At 37.2% G+C, this 18,583-nt stretch overlaps 1 protein-coding gene across 1 annotated transcript; it reads right to left on the bottom strand.

The window, feature by feature from the left end:
* Window positions 1-5,707: 5,707 nt before the first annotated feature.
* Window positions 5,708-18,026, bottom strand: LOC124157406. The gene is made up of 10 exons (XM_046532093.1): window positions 17,688-18,026; window positions 17,094-17,174; window positions 16,933-17,001; window positions 16,778-16,843; window positions 16,125-16,227; window positions 15,259-15,386; window positions 13,424-13,598; window positions 7,198-7,276; window positions 6,655-6,751; window positions 5,708-5,952 (listed from the first exon to the last, which is right to left on the bottom strand). The coding sequence occupies exons 1-10, from the start codon at window positions 17,913-17,915 to the stop codon at window positions 5,944-5,946; spliced, it is 1,035 nt and encodes a 344-aa protein (XP_046388049.1). The 5' UTR covers window positions 17,916-18,026; the 3' UTR covers window positions 5,708-5,943.
* Between the last annotated feature and the right edge of the window lie 557 nt (window positions 18,027-18,583).

Below are 18,583 nucleotides of genomic sequence, written 5' to 3'. Positions count from 1 at the left end.
GATATTTTCAGAATTACACGAGCAACTGCGCAAAAAATTACCAGCTAATTTCCTTGTGATAAGCGTCTATCACGCTCGTCCGCCCGATATATTTTTTTAATCGCCATCTCCGTCTCATGGGTTTTGCTTAGTTCCTTTAATTTATCAGTGTGAGTCCACTGCCTCGGTCTAAAGGGGATTCACTATCTCAGGAAGTGGCGCTGTAGCAATCCATCACTATAATTCACCAAAACAATTTTTAGCTCTGCGCCGGCGTTGGAGAAATTTTAATTTCAATGCGTCGTAAAACTAGTGGCGCCGACTCCATGGGGCATGAGCCCCCTAAAAAATTCGTTATGGGTGTGAGGAAAAAATGTGTTAGGCTTGTCGATTTTCCCCGGAGTGTCCAGATATCGAGATTCGAGTTATCGAGGTTCGAATGTTGATCATATAACTCTTGTAAAATGCTTTAAAAAAAAACTTAAAACTCCCTACTTATAAAATTTCCTGGGGCAAGATCCCTGGTTTTGGCCCCCCAATATATTTTGTATATCGAATTTAAGTCGTAATACAACCAGTGGAAGATTTAGAGGGGTTCACAGGGGTCATGACCCCCTCCAATTTTATCAATTAAAAAAAATTATTACTTTAATGGTTTTTGTATCTTCGTAATTGAGTTAAGGGAGTGCACTATGGGACTGCATCAAGGAGGCTCAATTCCATTCCATATACGGCCGATATCTGTTGCCACTTCGGTAGCATTTTAATCGCTCTTCAAAAATGTGCGCTGCGCGCAGATGAGTGCAACTCGATCTACTTTTTTCCAATATTTTGGAATATATTGTTTGATATTGCAAGGAATATCATTGAAAAGTTATGAATTTGATAGATAATATCATTACGTGCATAAATTTCTGTTATTACCCCTAATTATAACTTATTTCCCGCGAAACTAAAATCAATTTGTCCGTCAGCGACGCGAGTGGCGAGTTCTGTAAACCCATTTAAATTCGCGGTGGGTGACAACACATTTAGAGGCCGACTTGATGATACTCTTTTGTAATATTCGAGGGAGTGCACGTGCAAATGCTTAAAAACAAATTCTTGGCTCCACAATGTCTAAAAAATGTTTTTTATATTATTTTGACACGGGAGAACGCCCCTCTCTCCCAAGGGGACTTCCACGCTCTCTGGACCTAGGTCATGCTGCTCTCTAAATTTGATGCTGACTCCGCCCCTGATTGCAACCCGCTCTCTCACAGTTAAACTCTCAAAAAATAAAAATATCAAGTAAAAGCAGCAGGGGTGAATTTCGGGGGAGGACCTCAGCCCAAAATGAGGATAGTAAAGCAAAAATAGAAAAATACAATGGCTGAAATCTTGGGGAAAGGAAAGTATTGTATATTTACCCAGCCATTCGTCAATTTAACCTCTCGAGCGACGCAGCATATGTGTCCTCCCTATTCCGTTTCTGTACACTTCTTTAATCGTAGAATGCTTTAATTTAAAGGCACTGAAGATTTTTGCAGACCTTAAGTAAAGTAATTTTAGCATTGTAATCAGTGGCGTAGCCAAGGGCCAAGGGGGGGGGGGCACCCCAAAATATAAAAACACATCCATTTTTTTTATAAAAGAAAACAAAATATTTAGAAATCATGGATTAAAAAAAATATTTCTTCAACAAATGAAGTTTTTTCGATTATGAAGTGTTAAAATTAGTTCAAAACCCCCTACTTAGTAACCCGATTTTTTTTTTTTTTTTCCCCCTGGTTTTGGACCCCCCCCCCCCCAAACGAAATTCCCGGCTATGCCAATGAACGTAATGGCTCTCTTTTACTTTCAATTAACAATTGTTTGAACTTTATAATTATAAATACTTACCCACTTGCAATTTTTACAGCCGTTTACTTTTGCCTGCTCCTGGTATCAGGTGGTTAGTAGTTGACCGGTCTGTGGTGTTGCTCAAAACATGGTCCGAGTCAGATTGAGGGAATTTTTGAATCTGTATTTGGTCTCCTTTCTCTTTCCGGTTTTTGTGCTCACTACACGCTTCCAACCTTAAAAGATTCAGTTAGTGGGTTTTTTGCTGAACAAAATGCCATACCTACATTCAAGTACCTACATTCCATATCCTTTGTGCTGTTCTAAATTCTGTATGTGATACTTTGCTATGATTTTGTACTCAAATATTCACTGACAAAATTTTATACGGTTTAGAATCCCTTTGTACAACTTCCTCACTGGTGTTATCTACAAAACTGAGAAATATGGTGAGCAATGAAAACCTTTCCTCGCTCATCACATTGAGAAAATAATGGAATTTCTAAGACATGTTTTCTACTAAAATACATTCTAAGAATTGGTTTTTGAATTATACCCATAAACATATCTCTACTACTACTCCTTAGAACTACCCTCATTTCCCCCACAGTTGTGGGTACCAACTTTTGAAAATGTGATTATTTTTGCTGCGTAATTTTTTTCCTTCTCATGACCAAGAAACTGTGCCGCATAGCTGTTTGTCTCAGTCACTATAATTCGAATTATCTCATCATCAAAATATAACTCAAAATTTTCCAAGGGATTGAGTGCACATGGAACAGACGACATTTGTTTTTCAATAAGATCACATGCAAAATGTAGAGGAGGCTCAGCATTGCTGATCTCAGTTACTGCTTCAAAAATTCCACATTAATTTGATTGGAGTGTTTCCTTAACATACAAATTATTTTTTATTTATTTTCAACTGAATTTTCCTCATATTTTGCCACCCCTCGCAACAAAGTTTTCATGCAGGTTTTCACTTTCAATTAAATATTGAGTTACTGCTTTCAGAATTTGAAGTAATTTCAAATGGAATTTTTGCAATTTATTAAAATAGAGCAATGATTTTTTGGTGAATCCTGAAACCAGATTTTTTTCTACCTTCTAAAGAGGAGTTTTTCATTTTAAATAATATAAAGATAAAATTTGTTTTTTATAAACTTCAAGCAAAAAACAAAGTTAATGATACACAAAAGAATAACTTGGTAAAACCCTTGCTATCTCTATCCCTTGCATCCTAATTTGCCCAATTACAAACTTGACTTATATAGTGCAACTCTTAATTTTTTGAAAGTTTAATACGTACAATAGAAACACACCAGTGAAAAATAATGGCAGTCGTTGAGTTCACAAAAATTCATACTCCACCCCCATTAGCAACAGGGGTGGATTCAACATCAAATTTCGGGGGGAGGGGTTATTACTTGGGTCTGGGGAGCAGTGGCGCAGCAAGGATTTGGGGGAATAAACCCCCTCCCCCCCCCCCCCCCAGAGCTTAGAGAAATTTTTAAGTTTATAACCCGTTTTACTTAATAGGATTAGTATTACTTATAGAATAGTGTTAGAATTAATCAAAAATATCCCTCTGAAAGCCGTAAAACTTGCCATTTTGAACAATTTATCATAAAATTTCTCTGGAGTATACCCCCACACCCCCAAGTATTAGTTGTGCCGAAACCCCCCTAGGCACAATTCTTAGCTGCGCCCCTGCTGGGGAGAATGAATCACACCCCAGGAGAGGGACGGACATTGTCCCGTGTAATATTTTTTGAAATAGGTACTTACCCATCTTTTCAAAAAATTTTGAGCCTAAAATTTAATTTTTATTCTTAAAAACTGATGAAATTGAACAATTACATAAAATTTAGAATTTCAACAAAGAAGAATAAATAAACAGCGGACTGGAATTTTTAAAATAATGTAAAATGTTAATGATTCATTCAACAAAAAAATCTGAAAATAATTCATTGGAAAAGGTTTACAATGATTTACGTTGTGAATCTGAAATCTATTTGTTGTAAAATTTTTAATCTCTCTAACTCATCGTATATTTGCTCTAAAGCACGCCCTGGTTAAATTACCACCAGCTGCCACTGGACCTAGGCATAATGTTAGTATTCATGGTGACGCAAAAACCCAGTACTGTTTCACAAACTTTTATTTGCTGTCGACCAGTTTCGATGGCTATAGCGTCATTATCAATCAAAGCCATGTAAATCTGTTTGTGGACCAGAACTGGGTTTTTGCTTCACCATGAGTATCTCATCGTTCCACCAATTCACGCCAAAATCAGTTGATTTCATTATGTAACTACATCATCTTCAAGGTACAAAATAGTTGCAACTTTTTTGTACCATGAAGATTATGAAGTAATATCTTTAGTAGAAGTATTTTTTTTCAGTAATATAAGACTTTCTTAAAAATATAAGTGAGTTGTATAGACTAGACAATGACGTCTGAGAAAAAGAAACCTGAATTTTATATCTCAAGCTTGATAGAGAACAATATTCGAGCCCTATTTAAAAAAAAAAAAATTTCCATAAGTCTTGCTGTCCATGGCCTCTTTAATTTCATATTAACAGGGGTTATTGAACAATGTTCACTGAACACTCAATTCATCTCCATTTTGAAAATATAACATTTACTTGGTACTTTTTGACACTTTGCCAACAGATTTCAATGGCTTTGTGGTATCATCAGAAAAAAAGGCATGCACCGAATGTCCCAGACCATATGACACTTTGTTTTACTCACCAAGTTTAAAACGGTAAAATTAGAGTACAGAGCTTAAGAGTTGCACCATTTCTGTGGCAGTAATGCCATCCAAAAATTACAAATTAACCTTATAAGGCTCATTTGCCACGTAAATCTAGGCTGCCCAGTATGGCAGTACAATAGGAAAACCACCTGGAAAAAAGTGACATTTTAAAAACAAATCCTTTCATCCTTTTTTTGGCTGATTCTAGTACTTTTTATAACATTTAACCTGAAAAAACAGTGCGTCTAATGTGCACTCTTCACAGTCTAATCACAGTGATATGGCTCCAGATAGTCTTCACCGAGAAGGAAGACAATTTAAAATCTACTTGCCCATAAAGGACATATCAAAATTGACTGTAAAATAAATCCCTTGGGGATGACACCATGTATTTTTGAAACAAAAGCCTGCTCATAAAATTCAATATGATGGAAGCGATGTGATTGTGTAAAAGTAAAAGAAGTAAAAGTAAGGATAAAGTAAAGTAAGAATTTAAAAAAATCAAAATTATTGATTCACGGTTTTTAAATTGCTCATCTTTTTGGATTGATCTTTTGAACTGGAATCTGAAGCACTCAACTGAAGTGATCGCACTCCAGAAATTCATCCTGATTTAACTTATACGTGCATACACGAATATGCTCATTCTGTGGTACCAGTGCAATAGATGCCAGGTGAAGAATTCCAGACAAATATCAAGCAGGAAAAAACACTCATTTAATTGGGTAGTAGTGTAAATTGAAAAGCTCTTCACAAAAATACAGCGATGTCTTCTTTTGAAATAATTTCCTTGTTCAGTGGTATAAGTCTTGTTTTTATTATTTTCATCTGGTTTGCCTTATTGCGAACCTGATCAAATGGTTCACTGGCATCCTTACATTAAACAAAAGTGACCACTGAAACTTGCTGCTGTCAGGCCAATGACACTATGGCAATATAAAACATAAATTTAAAAATAAAGAAAAATGAATGTGTCAACTTAGGGATATTCAAAAAGCATTAATTTTGTTCAAGAAATAATTCCATGACTGTCAGCACAATGTCATACCTAAAAGTTTTAGAGCATAAGCTTCAAGCTCTTAAATAACTTGTCCAAAAATCTCATTCATCATTTATATAATTGCTGTCTGTAGTTTTTTCCCCTAAATGTGGCAAGGTTGAAAAAAAACATAGTCTTGGGGTAACCAGCATTTACTGGTTAATATATATACACATAACATCTATATCATTTCTCACAGAGAAAAAAACACTGGTATGTGCAGCATGAAATTCCGCTGCACTTACGACAATTTAATAAAACTCATACTTCTGAGTCGATTTGGAGTGGTGAGCACTGGTCAGCTATTCCGTTAGCCTCCTAACAAGGGGCAAGGAAAAATACATCAGCCAATCTGAAAAAGACAAATTTTGCATCATTGACATGAGGAGACATGGCGGAAAGTAGATGGGTTTCAGTTTTAAAAAATGTCATGATAAGGGTTTATGTTAAAGGACCAAAAGGTTTCTCAAGAAATAGAGTGATTACACAAACATGTATCTCTCCACTTTCCACAAGACATACATTTCAAAAAAGTTTCGCGATAAGTGCATATAAAAACCCCATAAGAAACCTTGTTATCCACATATAACATTGGCAAAAAATAATATAAACTTTTAACGTGGAGGTTGCGATTTGGAGGAAGCGTTGCCCAGGCAAATTAATTGCTTTTTCTTTAATACATAAGATTTGAAAAGTAAATATACTAATTTATACATTTATTTTAGGAAATAACCACAGACTAGACTCAGTCATGCCTTTACATAGTCATCGACTTGTGCATAAATAGGGTCAAAATTCCACAAATATAAAATCAACTGCCTTCCTCCTGGTATAAGGAATTGATCACTGGGAAATTTTCATGCATTAGACAGGAGAAGCTACCGAGCAAAATTCATGTGTGTAACTGTATTAATTTCCACTGTGGAAATGAGACTTATGAATAATATACAATAAGAGAACGAGCTAAAATTCAAACGAAAGCAATTTTGGAGCCATGCCATTAGTTGAGGAAGTTTATAGACACATTTTATATATAATGCAGGAGTATACTCACATTTAGTTTCAATGTAATCTCACGATAAAGCCTCAAAAGTCCCAGCCTATTCAAGTGGATGTGATCAACTCTCTTCTTGTCTCCATAACCCATATGACTGAAACAAAAAAGGTGCAAGGATCATAAGGATGACAACTTAACTTAATGCTTGTACATTGTTAAAAAGAAGGGTCAGGGAACCGAAAAATATTATGCAGGGTTATGTTAAACTTTTAAAGAATGTTACAAGAAAATTCTAGTTTTAATCTAAGATATTAAATACCTCCCATCAATATTCACAAAAAATCATGGTGTCAAAAGAATGTTTTGAGTACATAATGAGCCCAATCAAGAATAAGTATTGCAAATAATGTACATCTTTAGAAATAAAAGAAGGTCGCAATGAATACCTACAAAAAAGGTAAAAGGACGATAAAAATCTGGGGGATGCTTATACACAGTCTTAATCGTGACATTAAAGAGCCGACGCACAAATTTTAAACAATCGTGCAAAATAATACTATATGATTGGAAGAAAAAGAAAAGTAGCATGAAAAACCTTACCTTTCAAAGGCCCTCATGTCTGGCTTCCTGGGTTCAAGCAAGAATAAATGACTCACATCTATCACCTTCACTGTCTTCCCTAAGGACATGAAAGAACAGGAGATACATTTTTAGAACAGTATATATGTAACTGAACCCAAACAAATTTTGAAAAGAGCACTTATTCTTAAGGTTGACATCATATTTATTTAAAAATAGATACACTTTTAGAATGGTATATATGTAACTGAACCCAAAAAATTTTGAAAAGAGCACTATTTCTTAAGGTTGACATCATATGTATTTAAAAATAGAGACCCAGCACTTGGTAGTCCCCATTTTCTTTCCTGAAGTCAAATCCTCAAACGTTGGGGACAGGGGCTCAGCTAGGAATTAAGGCTGGGGGGGGGGGGGGGGGGGGGCAAGGTGCAACTAATACCGGGGTGTATGGGAGTATGGAATACCCACCAGGATAAGCAGTAGGTGCGAGATTAGTAAATTGCGGAATTTTCAGATAAATGGTTCAAAATGGTGAATTTTACAGCTTTCTGAGGGATATGTTATTAATCCTTACACTATTCTATTAGTAATATCTATCCAATCAAGTAAAATGGATTAAACTTAAAAATTTCTCTGAGCTCTGGGGGGGGGGGGGGGGGGGTTTATCCCCTAAAAGGGAAGGGGGGTCCAAAACCAGGGGGGAAAATTTTTTGAAAAACAGGGTACTGACGTAAGTAGAGGGTTTCAAACGAATTTTAACAATTTTCATAATCGAAAAAACTTCATTTTTCGAGGAAATCTTTTGTAACTTCATGATTATTCAATGTTTGGTTTTATTTTGTGATGCAAAGTAAGTTTGTTTTTATATTTCCGGGGGATGGGGGGGAGGTCCGGGGCGTTTGGACCCCCCCGCCCTCGCTACGCCACTGGAAATAACAGACCTACTACATGGCAAACCGTGAACAGTATAATAGTATTTAGAAATAAGGACCACTGTCTAATATCGACACCAATTCGTTAGGTCTCGAAAATAACGAAAATTACGACATCCTTTCCATCACTAGTTCCAGCGATAACTTTCTCGGGACCAAAAAAAGAGAATACTCGACCCATAACTTTTTGAAAAACACGGTCATTCCGCCGTTGCTTGTCCCATCATTTCCTCCGTCGCTCACCGTATTTCCAGCTGTCATTCCATGAAAAGCCAAACGTGCCGTAAAATTCGCTGTCAGCGGCCGAGCGTTTTGATGGCCTGAAACACGAATTTTACGAAAGAGAATCTTCAAGACTGCCTCCATAAGTGTTGTCACCCACCGCGCATTTAAATGGGTTTACAAAAGTCGCCACTCGCGTCGCTGACGGACAAATTGATCCCAGTTTCACGGGGAAAATAAGGTATACCGCGCTGCGGACATAAAAAAAAACAGATTAAAATGCTACCTTAGTGGCAACAGAAATCGGTCCAGTATGGGATGTAATTGCCTCAATGCAATCCCCTTGGCCTGAAAGACGATGTCAGAGAAGGTTTGAGCGACGGAAAAAGGTACGCGCGGAGTGAGTTTGGAAAAAGGGATGGGATTCCCATCTCTGTAACCATCCCGGGAAATGATCGCGTGAAACGGTAATTTTTTCCGCGATCATCGGAGCGATCGCTAGAAAGGGACGGAAAAAAATGATTGCGTGATTCAGGATTAAAGCATAAAAATTTTACGTACGAGAAAATACTCCGGCGAAATCAAACAAATGAAAATCACGAAATTGCTTACTAGGATCTCACCATCATCAAAAGTCAACAATCCTAAGATTGGTTTGACGCAGTTCTCCATTCCTCTCCTATCCGCTAACCTTTTCATATCGACATACTTCTTCTCTTTTATATAATTATAACCTGCCCTATGTAACTCATTCGGGGACATCCCTTGCCTTTCTTTCCTTCCACCTGTCCTTCTACGATTGTTTTCATCAGGCCATCATGTCCCATAATGTAGCCAAATTACAATTAGTCTCATTACTTCTCCTCAAGGTTTTTGGAAGACTTCTCTTTTCTCCCACTCTTCCTAGCAATTCCGCATTACATACTCGGCTGATCCATTTTATTTTTACCATTCTTCGGTGACCTTCATGACCTTCTTTATGTTTCCACTCTCAACTTTTCTACTGCTGTCAGCGTCCAAGCCTCTCTCCTCGGATCTACTCTATCCTATCAAAGTATGTCGAGAGGATTCCGTGATATGTAAGAAAGTTATACGTTACGGAAAAAGATCAGTGATTAGGTGGTGAAGCGTCTTCTTACGCGAGCAATAACTAAACTTACATTAATGCAACCGACCGGGGTTATTCCGACGTCGATTTCATCGACTGATTGAGACATGTTACCTCTAGACGAAGAGGGTAAAATCTCGAGAAAGCACCCGGGTATTCCCGAGAACGCAAAGAAAAATCCGCAACTGTTGTTAAGGGTGCCTTATCTTCACAAAGCCACGACTCGCCGGAGGGTATACGCACGCAATTCAGTAAACAAAAGAGAACGGATGGAGAAAGTCAGAAAGCCCTGCGCAGGTAGGAAAAGCCGACTCCGGTAATCCCCGAGGCCATTGCACCCGAAAAAAGCCTTTGGCAAAGGGTCATAAAGCATTCTTCCTCGATGTATGGGTACATGTATTCCGTTAGTAGACCCTACCTACAGATGGAGCAAATGCAAGGAAAAGTCATTGCCTCACGAATAGGGTCGGGAAAAGGGTTTTAGGGAATCTTCCATAGTTGTGAAGTCCTTGAGGGAGGAGCCAACAGCTTCCCACCCAGTGCGCATAAACACTTTCGTGATTTCGTCGTCACGATACGAACCGTGAATTTTATAATGTACACTCTAAGTACATTATAAAATTCACGGTTTTTTCCAGGTTTTCACGGTCATCAAATGTGTCATCAAATTCATGGTTTGTGGATAAGACATTTTAGGCAGAAATATTGATCACGTAACAATCATCGGGCGCACATTAACTACAAATGTAACAAACGCAAAAGATGCCTTGAATGCAAACGCAGCAATGAAAGTGCTATCCGTCATGACGTCACCTGTAGATAGCAAAATTAAGGTCCGGCTAGAGGGCGTGAGTGGAAAAATGGAGGGAGTAGGGTGGCAGGGAAGTGAAGAAGTGCCTGATTTTTTGCCAGGGTTAATGCCTTCCGATCGCAGGCTTAAGGTCAATGTGCTGTCATGGCACGCCGACTAATAATTGCGCTTCGAATACACGTGTGCAGAAAAATGCGTGGACAGTATCTGCACGTTACAAGGGATTGAAACATGATCGAAACATCAATTTTTCTTTTAACCCGTCCATCGTTGTTCTACAATCAAGTTTGAGAGATTAAGGTTTTATGGCGAAATTCACGGCTATTTCCAGGTTTTTTTCACGGTAGACGAAATTCACGGCTTATTCACGGTTTTAAGGTTTTCACGGTTGAGCGGGAACCCTACGATATTGCGTAGGCCAAGGGAGCACCTTCGAACGGTTAGTAACTACTCCCAATTTTCAATTTAAAGTAGATTTCGGTGAATTGGGGCATATCGGGACTTGTGCACTTTGCCCCAATTAGGCGGACTATCCTTTATATGGCCATAGACAAACGTTGAAATAATAGAGAGAAGACTAAAAAATGTTTATAATGCAACATAAGTTTATTAAACTATTAATTTGATTAATAAATCAGCGAGTTTAGTTACTTTATTATAATTTTAAAGAATTATAACAATTTAGTTAAAAATATTTTTCACAGCCTCGAGCATCGCTGAATGAATGTCTTTTACTAAGTCCTATCAAAAAAAGTGCTATCCTCTTGCAGATAGTATAACAACAAGAGCTTTCAAAATAGGGCAAGAATAGGAAAATTTGTGAAAAATAAGAGTCAATCAAAGGAGAAAAATATAGTAAAATAGTATTCTGAAAACACAAAATTTTAATTTCGTCGCGAGAAAAGAGTCTATGTCGCCGACTCATGGCCCAATAAAGCGGCATGCCGTCCCAATTAAGTGGAGAATACTCAGGGATATTCCTCTATTGGGTTCTGTTCTTCAAGATCCGTCCCAATTAAGCGGCTGCCCCAAGTAACCGGTGGACCCATTAAACGGAATCTACTGTATTTGATTATTCCCCGATTTCCAGTCCGAGCATTTTAAAGTTTACCAACTTTAGATCCATGGCAAAGAAGTAGCAGCTCGGTAGTCTCGGAAAAATTAGGCAATTGTGAAATTAAAACAATCAGAAATCGTATCGGTAGTTGATCCCATTCTGCCAGCCAGGAATGCAATGACATTTATTTATTTCCATTACCCCATAAACAGCACATTTACGGCATTTACTATGGGGAATTATCAATTAACAATGAAGGACATTCTCACACCCCCATGCCCTCGATAAGGGTAACTTACCCAGGTGGGACTCAAACCCACGACCTTCAGTTTGGCAGTCGAGGACTTTACACCGTTGCCACCAAGGACGGCAAAGACTTGTCACCTTTCCCCTCGTAGGCAACAATACACCCCAACTTCAACCAGATTTTCATCTCTTTGGCGCTCCAATGGAGTTTTTCCCTGACTATAAACTAGTGATGGGTCGGTCAGGAACGATCGAATCATGTGACCAGGGTCATCTCCGAGATTGATCGATGAGCGGGATCATTCACATGACCGAGAGGGTCATTTCCTCCCGTCGGTCATTCGTGACCGTGGACGTTCTCCATCAGTCGCGATCGTCGGTCATTCATGATTGTTCTAGACGCAGGTCATTCGTGATCGTGGTCATTCTCCGTCAATCGCCAGCCATTAGGTCATTCGTGATTGTTCAATGCATAGGTCATTCTCAAACACAGTCTAATTGCTATCATTCTTTGAAGATGTCGCGACTGATGAACGTTACTCGCGACCTGAATTGACCGTTTTTGACTGCTCTTTCGCTCGTGGTGATGAATGGCATGGCATTGCAATCACTTTTAGGGGCAATGTTCGTAATAATTGTAAAGTTTTCTATAATCGACATTTCATGGTACCTATGGCCTTCATATCTCAGGTGATATGGCGAAAATCTTGAGAGAGCCCAGTTTTCTCTCATGCCTTTCAATCAGTTCCATTATTTATATTGACTTTCCATAATAAAATATTGATCACTAACCCTATGCGTCACGAATGATTGGAAATTATCGTTGATTCTGTATCTTGAAAAACAATAAAAAGGAGTGTAAAAAACAACATTTAAGGTACATTCTGTATTTGTAAATGTTTTGGAAGTAATTTAGATAAAAATTAACTAGTTTCTGGTTTTATCAAATGAAAAAACTTTATAGATTAATAATAATAACCACTCATCTTTGGTTTAACAAGCTACATAGATATTGCCCTTCAGAAGAAAGCCATAAGCGGGTCATGATTGACCACAGGGTAGTGATTGCCCCCTCGGTCGTGATTGCCTACTTGGTCGTGATTGTCGTCCACTTTCCACAATCATGACCCATTCAATCATGACCTCTCGTTAATGACAGAGTCACTGAAATGAATGGTCACCGTGATTAGGATCACGAGAATGACCGACTAAGTCTATCACTACTATAAACTAATATCCCAGACATTCCTGATATGATTTCACCGACTGGTATGGACCCCACCATGGGCTCACACTATCTGGGACAACACTTATGCTTTTGAGCCCACTTAAAATCCACATCTACATATAAACCCTGCAAACCACCTACAGCGGTTTTTGAGAGGGGAATGGAACCATAACCAACATGGACCAGAGGATTAAAATTTACTTCCACGAACTTGCACAAAGCAAAATGTACGCTAAATATGAAAATAATCTAATAAAACAAAAAAAGTTAAAGGTGGGGAATGAAATGTCTATCCAAGGCATCTGAGGATATCTGGATCTTTTTTGTGTAAGGTGATTTAAATCAGATTTCAATTGTTTATTTTAAATAAAAATAAATTTTCACTTCACGACAATTCAAATAAATATCACTACCACTACAACCACCAATTTCTTTCTCTAGAGAAGTAACCCCACTATATTACCTATAAATGTATTGATAGCTGTTGATTGTGATAGCAGTAAGAATTAGTTTTTAGGGCCATTGAAAACAAGTCGTTCACCCAGGATATATATATTTAACATATTTTCTTCAAAACTTCTAAAACTTATTGTCAGACTACTGTTACAAGTAACATTTACTATAACAAAAGTACTAAACTCACCATTGTCCAAGTTTTTCAGCCACTTATTGTAACTTTCCCATTGGTGCCAAAAATCTGGATTATTTTCAAGACGTGGAATAGGTGGCACAGTTAAGATGACCACTTTTTCTGCTGTGTATTCCAAAAAATCCAGCAACCTCCTCATATCATTGGTCATATTCTGAACCCTCGCTCTCTGGAATAGAATTCAATAATTGTATACGTTTTTCATACATAACACCCAAAATGGAAGGTGGCAGAAACAAAAACAAGTTTACTTTAGCAAATTAAAAATTAAATTCAATAACTTTATGATGGGCATAACAGGAAAAAACTACTTGAAAATACAAGGATGAGTACATTGGGGTTATTTGGAAAAGCCACTTTTGTAGAGAACAATATCACTTTCAGACTGATTCGCTACGTGTCCACAGTGTAGTGCTGAATAATTGCTCACGCAACATGAACAGAGAGGGATCTTGCCTGGGTGCGAGGTAAGTAAGTGAGAACAATGAGTATAGGAGGTTTAATTAATTTTTCCAAGACAACTAGAATGCGCACAGACAGACACTGATAACACAAAGCACACAAATATTTATGTACCAACAGATTGGCTAAAGAGCTATGCAGGTATATTGAGAGAGCTCAGGGAATATATAAATGTTTTAAATACGTCTTGATGACCAGCTGGGAGAACACAGTGGTGGGGAGGCTGGAAAATGGAGAAGCTGGAGTATAGCAAATGCAAAGTGAAGCAATGCGACATGAGTGACAACTGAGTATAATAAAAACCCAGAGAAAGGAATAATGGCAAAAACCAACTACATAATTAACCGAGAAGTGAATGAGTCTTTTCCTTCTATGATTTGCATTGGACTATAATAGATGCTCGTGATGGAAAAAAATGAAAGGCATTCACAAGGTCATACCTCCTTTACCCTATTGAGTCATAGTAGAATCTCTGTCTTTCCAAGAATTAATAGGAATGAGCACTTCTGAGCTTAAGTACTGTGGTAAAGTGCTTTGGAGGTCAATAGTTCATTTACTTGTTTTTTTAAGGATAAGTGATGAGTGGTAGTTTCTAAATTTGTCAGATTGATTTGGAAGAGAGTTCTACATGCCTCTGAGGTCGATGGCATTCTTCTAAGAGGGGCTAACAGGTATTGGCATGAGTATATGAGTCGGAATAATATAAATGAAGTCTCCCCCTCTCTCATATAATGAATGAACATGTGGATTTCTGTAAATGCATGAATTGAATAATCCTGCACAAAACAGATTGAACCAATGAATCATTTGTATAAAAAAATGAGCTTGTCAACAAACAAGTACATATGTACTTTTATATTAAGGCTCAGACCATCAGTTAAGGCTCATAAAGGAATATTAACAAGTTTGTAAATTATTGATTAACAAAAGAAGCTTTTCTCATTTAACTAACTGGGCCAAAAAGTGTTTTTTCTACTTTTGAAAAATCTAATCAAAGCTAAACAATTCCTATTGCTTTATTTTGTAGATACATGGACCAAAATTAGTTGATTTCGGCAAATCAACAAATTTTTAGCTCTAAAAAACTATCACACTGACAACTGATGAAACTAAAAAGAAAATTATGAAGCAGGAAGCTTGTAATTACTCAGCGAAGTGATAAATGAGTTCACTATTTACTTTTGTGCCCTTCGTTGTTCTCTTTCACTAATTACATCTATATTTAAATTTGCTCGTTTACTAAACTACCATTTTTAAATACCACTTGAAAATCGGACCTTATTCACAGCTAAAGCAAGGAAAATAAGTTCTAATTTCACAGTATATCGAAAGAAAATAACAGAAAGCTGTTTACAGGGCTAACTTACCCTGAGGAAATCATTTGTGCCAATCATAACAATAACATCAGTGCTCCTGAAATCTTTGCTGACCCTCTGATCCAAGTCTGAGATTGTTTGACCGCTAACGCAGAATCCATTACAGAATTTTCCATGCTCTGCAAAATGGGTAATCAAATAAGTTAATATTTTTTGAAAGTCAAGTGACTTCCGCATAAATAACACAGGAACTCATAACACAATACATGGCTAACAAGTAACGATTAAAGGAAAATTAAAAAAGAAGCATTGCAGACAATAAATATAAGCATCATGATTTATCTAGTTCAGATGGTTTTTACAGGATAAGGAATATAAAATAATGAAGTTAATACTGCGATAAATAAGTGGCTAGGATGGTAGGGACTTCTCAACAAAGAGAAATCCAGCGATCCATTTCTCCTTGGTAATGCACTTCATAAAAAGCAAAGCAAGTTACCAGGGCTTAAAACATCAATTCCACGAAGAATCTGAGTGAATACTGAAGCAAAAATGTGCATTTCAGAGAATTAAAGTAAGGGTAAAGGGATATAATATAATAGGTGAGAACATGGGTTCTAAATTTTGGAAAATACCACTAAAATGAGAAAATCTTCCTCCCTAGAAAAGCTATAATTGCATCTATAAGGTTTCCTCATATCTAAAATCATTGATTTGGTATGTTAAGGAATAGAAATAATATAGAAAAGATTGGGAAAGGACTGTAGGACAATCTAGATAAACCAAGAAGTGCTTAACCTTAGAAAACGATGAAGTATCGGCAACATTACAAGAAAATCAACACAGCAGTAATTTATGCACTCAGAATTTACAAGAAAGGCAAGGAACACTTTTTAAATATGTTCCCCATTAGTTACCTCCTATAGCAGCTGGACTTTTCAATACTTGATCAGCAAAGCGAACAAACAGGCTGTCACCCAACAATTGATATGATCCAATAAATGGCCCACTAGATTTCTCCTGAAAGAGTAATGCCCACAGAAGAAAATTAATAGGAAAATATGCAAAGAGGCAATATTTATATAATTCCTTAATATATAATGGGATAATACAGAATTATAATTGTAGAACTTAGAATCTAGAACTTAGAATTGAAGAATATTCTTTCAGTAACTTTATTTCCAGATATCTTCTAAAGGCCAGTATACACGATACATTAACACGTACGAGTTAATGTCTGTTTGCGTGAATGATTTTTGTGGACTGGAACGGAACATGTACGAATGCATGAACCAAATTAGAACAGTTTTTTTTTCTGTGCATGCATTCGCACAAGTTGGGTGGTTACACAGTGCATTTTGGTGTTCATTATCGCGTTCATACATTTAGACATTAACCCGTACGTGTTAATGTACTGTGTAAACAGGCCTTAAAGCATGCTATACTTGACAGGTAAAAAATAGTGAACGATGTAGAAAGATGAAGGTGACACATAATTTAGCAATGGTTATAGAATACTAAAAAAGCAAATTTTAGAACTCATTCACTCCAAAACGATAAATAAACTCACCCTAGAAACCCATTTTCTTTCACTTTTGGGAGTATCAGACTGCTCAGCAATGGTATCTGTTACCCACTGAAAACAAAGAGTGAAAATTAATGCATGAAGAGTTGACAAATATAAATTTGCTTCAAATTCTTGGCACATAATGTTCAAAAACTTACCGCATTAGCATCAGCATAAACAGGAGAATCTATACCACTGCCTCCAGGCAGGGATAGTCTTCTGAAAACCTTTGGAGAAAATATAGTATTTAATTAAATATAAATATACAATGTTTTATGACTGAATAAGACGGATGGAGTAAGGTATATTTAAAACTTACCGATTTAGATTCACTTTTCCGGGAATCGGTGAGAGAACGGTCATCGGTGCGAGATCTTTCGCGATGTGGAGGTGTCTTCGTCTGCAAGGCAGAATTAGCATGTATTAGAGTATTGGAAATTGTTGTGTGAAGTGACGGAGAATAAATGGTACAACATAAAGACTGAATGGCTTCTGAAAAATAATGCATGCGTAGCAAGTATGGAAAACAACTATACATGCTTCATTAATAGAAAATTAACTAAAATATGATCATTTTTTTAGAAATCTACACTCGGAGAGTAAATATGAGTTAAAGGCACAACACTTATGAAACCACTTGTCTGTGTTTTCAAATATTGAATTGAAAACAAATCCCTCACTTCATCAACAATAGGGGTTAACCTTCTGACAACAACATTTATCCAGTTGTATGGCCCTTAGGTCACTACCCGAGGGTAATGCTCACATCAAGTAATAAACGATCCACATCAATTTTGTGGTCAATATTTTCGCTAAAAGAGAGCTTATTTCCTTAAAACACCTGATGCAACTCTAATACACTAAGTCAGTAATTGATGAACAATGACGATGATAAAAACATCAAAATACTAACGTAAGGAGATCTTCTGACGTCCGAGAGTCGCTGGGCTCTGCCTGGTGCATGAAGAAACTTCATCTTCCACAGTTTTGAGAAGGCATTATCCTCCTTGTCACTGGAATCCTTACTGGTATTTAAGTTGTTGTCCGAAACACTAAAAGCATTCCGAGGCACCGACTTCACTCTCACATCAGATGTTGTTGGTGGAGAATCATAACTTCTGCCTATACTTCTGCGAGACATTTTCGAAATCTTGTGATGTCAACGTAGGAACTGAAGCGAATATAATAACTAATTCACGCTAAACTCTGATGACCACTGTCGCTTGCTAAGTACACAAACATAACAACAACGGCGCCACTGGCGCTAGTGGTCAGCGGCTGCAGCGGCAACTGCAAACTTAATTGAGCATCGTAATTTCATGGCGGTCGATCTTTGGCGGGCGTATGAACCTTCGAACATTTGGACAATCATTTGTATCCTGAATTTTGCTTACGGGAAAATGAATTTTTTAATTCGTGAAAAAATAAAAAAGAATACAGAAGGAGTTAATCATGAATTCCAAGCTGCAAATTAATTAATCAATTAATGCCTGCGCCGAAAAGTTTCTATTTCGCACTATGAAGTCACTCGACTACAGTATGCTTTTTCATCACATAGCGAAAGTTTGAAGAACTTCAACTGTATTCCGCGCCACATTGATTTTAAGGACAGCTGTACTGTGTTGGACTACCAATTACTCTCACTCGCTCATTTTTCAATGGATGATTTTACTTGAGTGCACTGCGTTCATTACTGAATACTACGACTAAGAATGGAGTGGTAGATTACCTAATTGATTAAAAGTTTTGCCATGAATAACTCTCGTAGTCAGAAAAAAACATGCTTACACCAGGAACTGTTGATTGTGG

This window comes from Ischnura elegans, chromosome 4 (assembly GCF_921293095.1).
Source record: "Ischnura elegans chromosome 4, ioIscEleg1.1, whole genome shotgun sequence".
Taxonomy (NCBI): domain Eukaryota; kingdom Metazoa; phylum Arthropoda; class Insecta; order Odonata; family Coenagrionidae; genus Ischnura; species Ischnura elegans.
Note: the sequence above shows the minus strand (reverse complement) of the source record. Positions and strands in the feature narration are given on the sequence as shown.

Bases quoted from the DNA above. Each gene is read 5' to 3' on its own strand.
- LOC124157406 (XM_046532093.1), bottom strand. From the start codon at position 17,915: ATGTCTCGCAGAAGTATAGGCAGAAGTTATGATTCTCCACCAACAACA. The intron at 17,175-17,687 runs GTTAGTATTTTG...TCTGCCTTGCAG, and splicing joins ACGTCAGAAGATCTCCTTAC to ACGAAGACACCTCCACATCG. The intron at 17,002-17,093 runs GTAAGTTTTAAA...TTTTCTCCAAAG, and splicing joins GGAAAAGTGAATCTAAATCG to GTTTTCAGAAGACTATCCCT.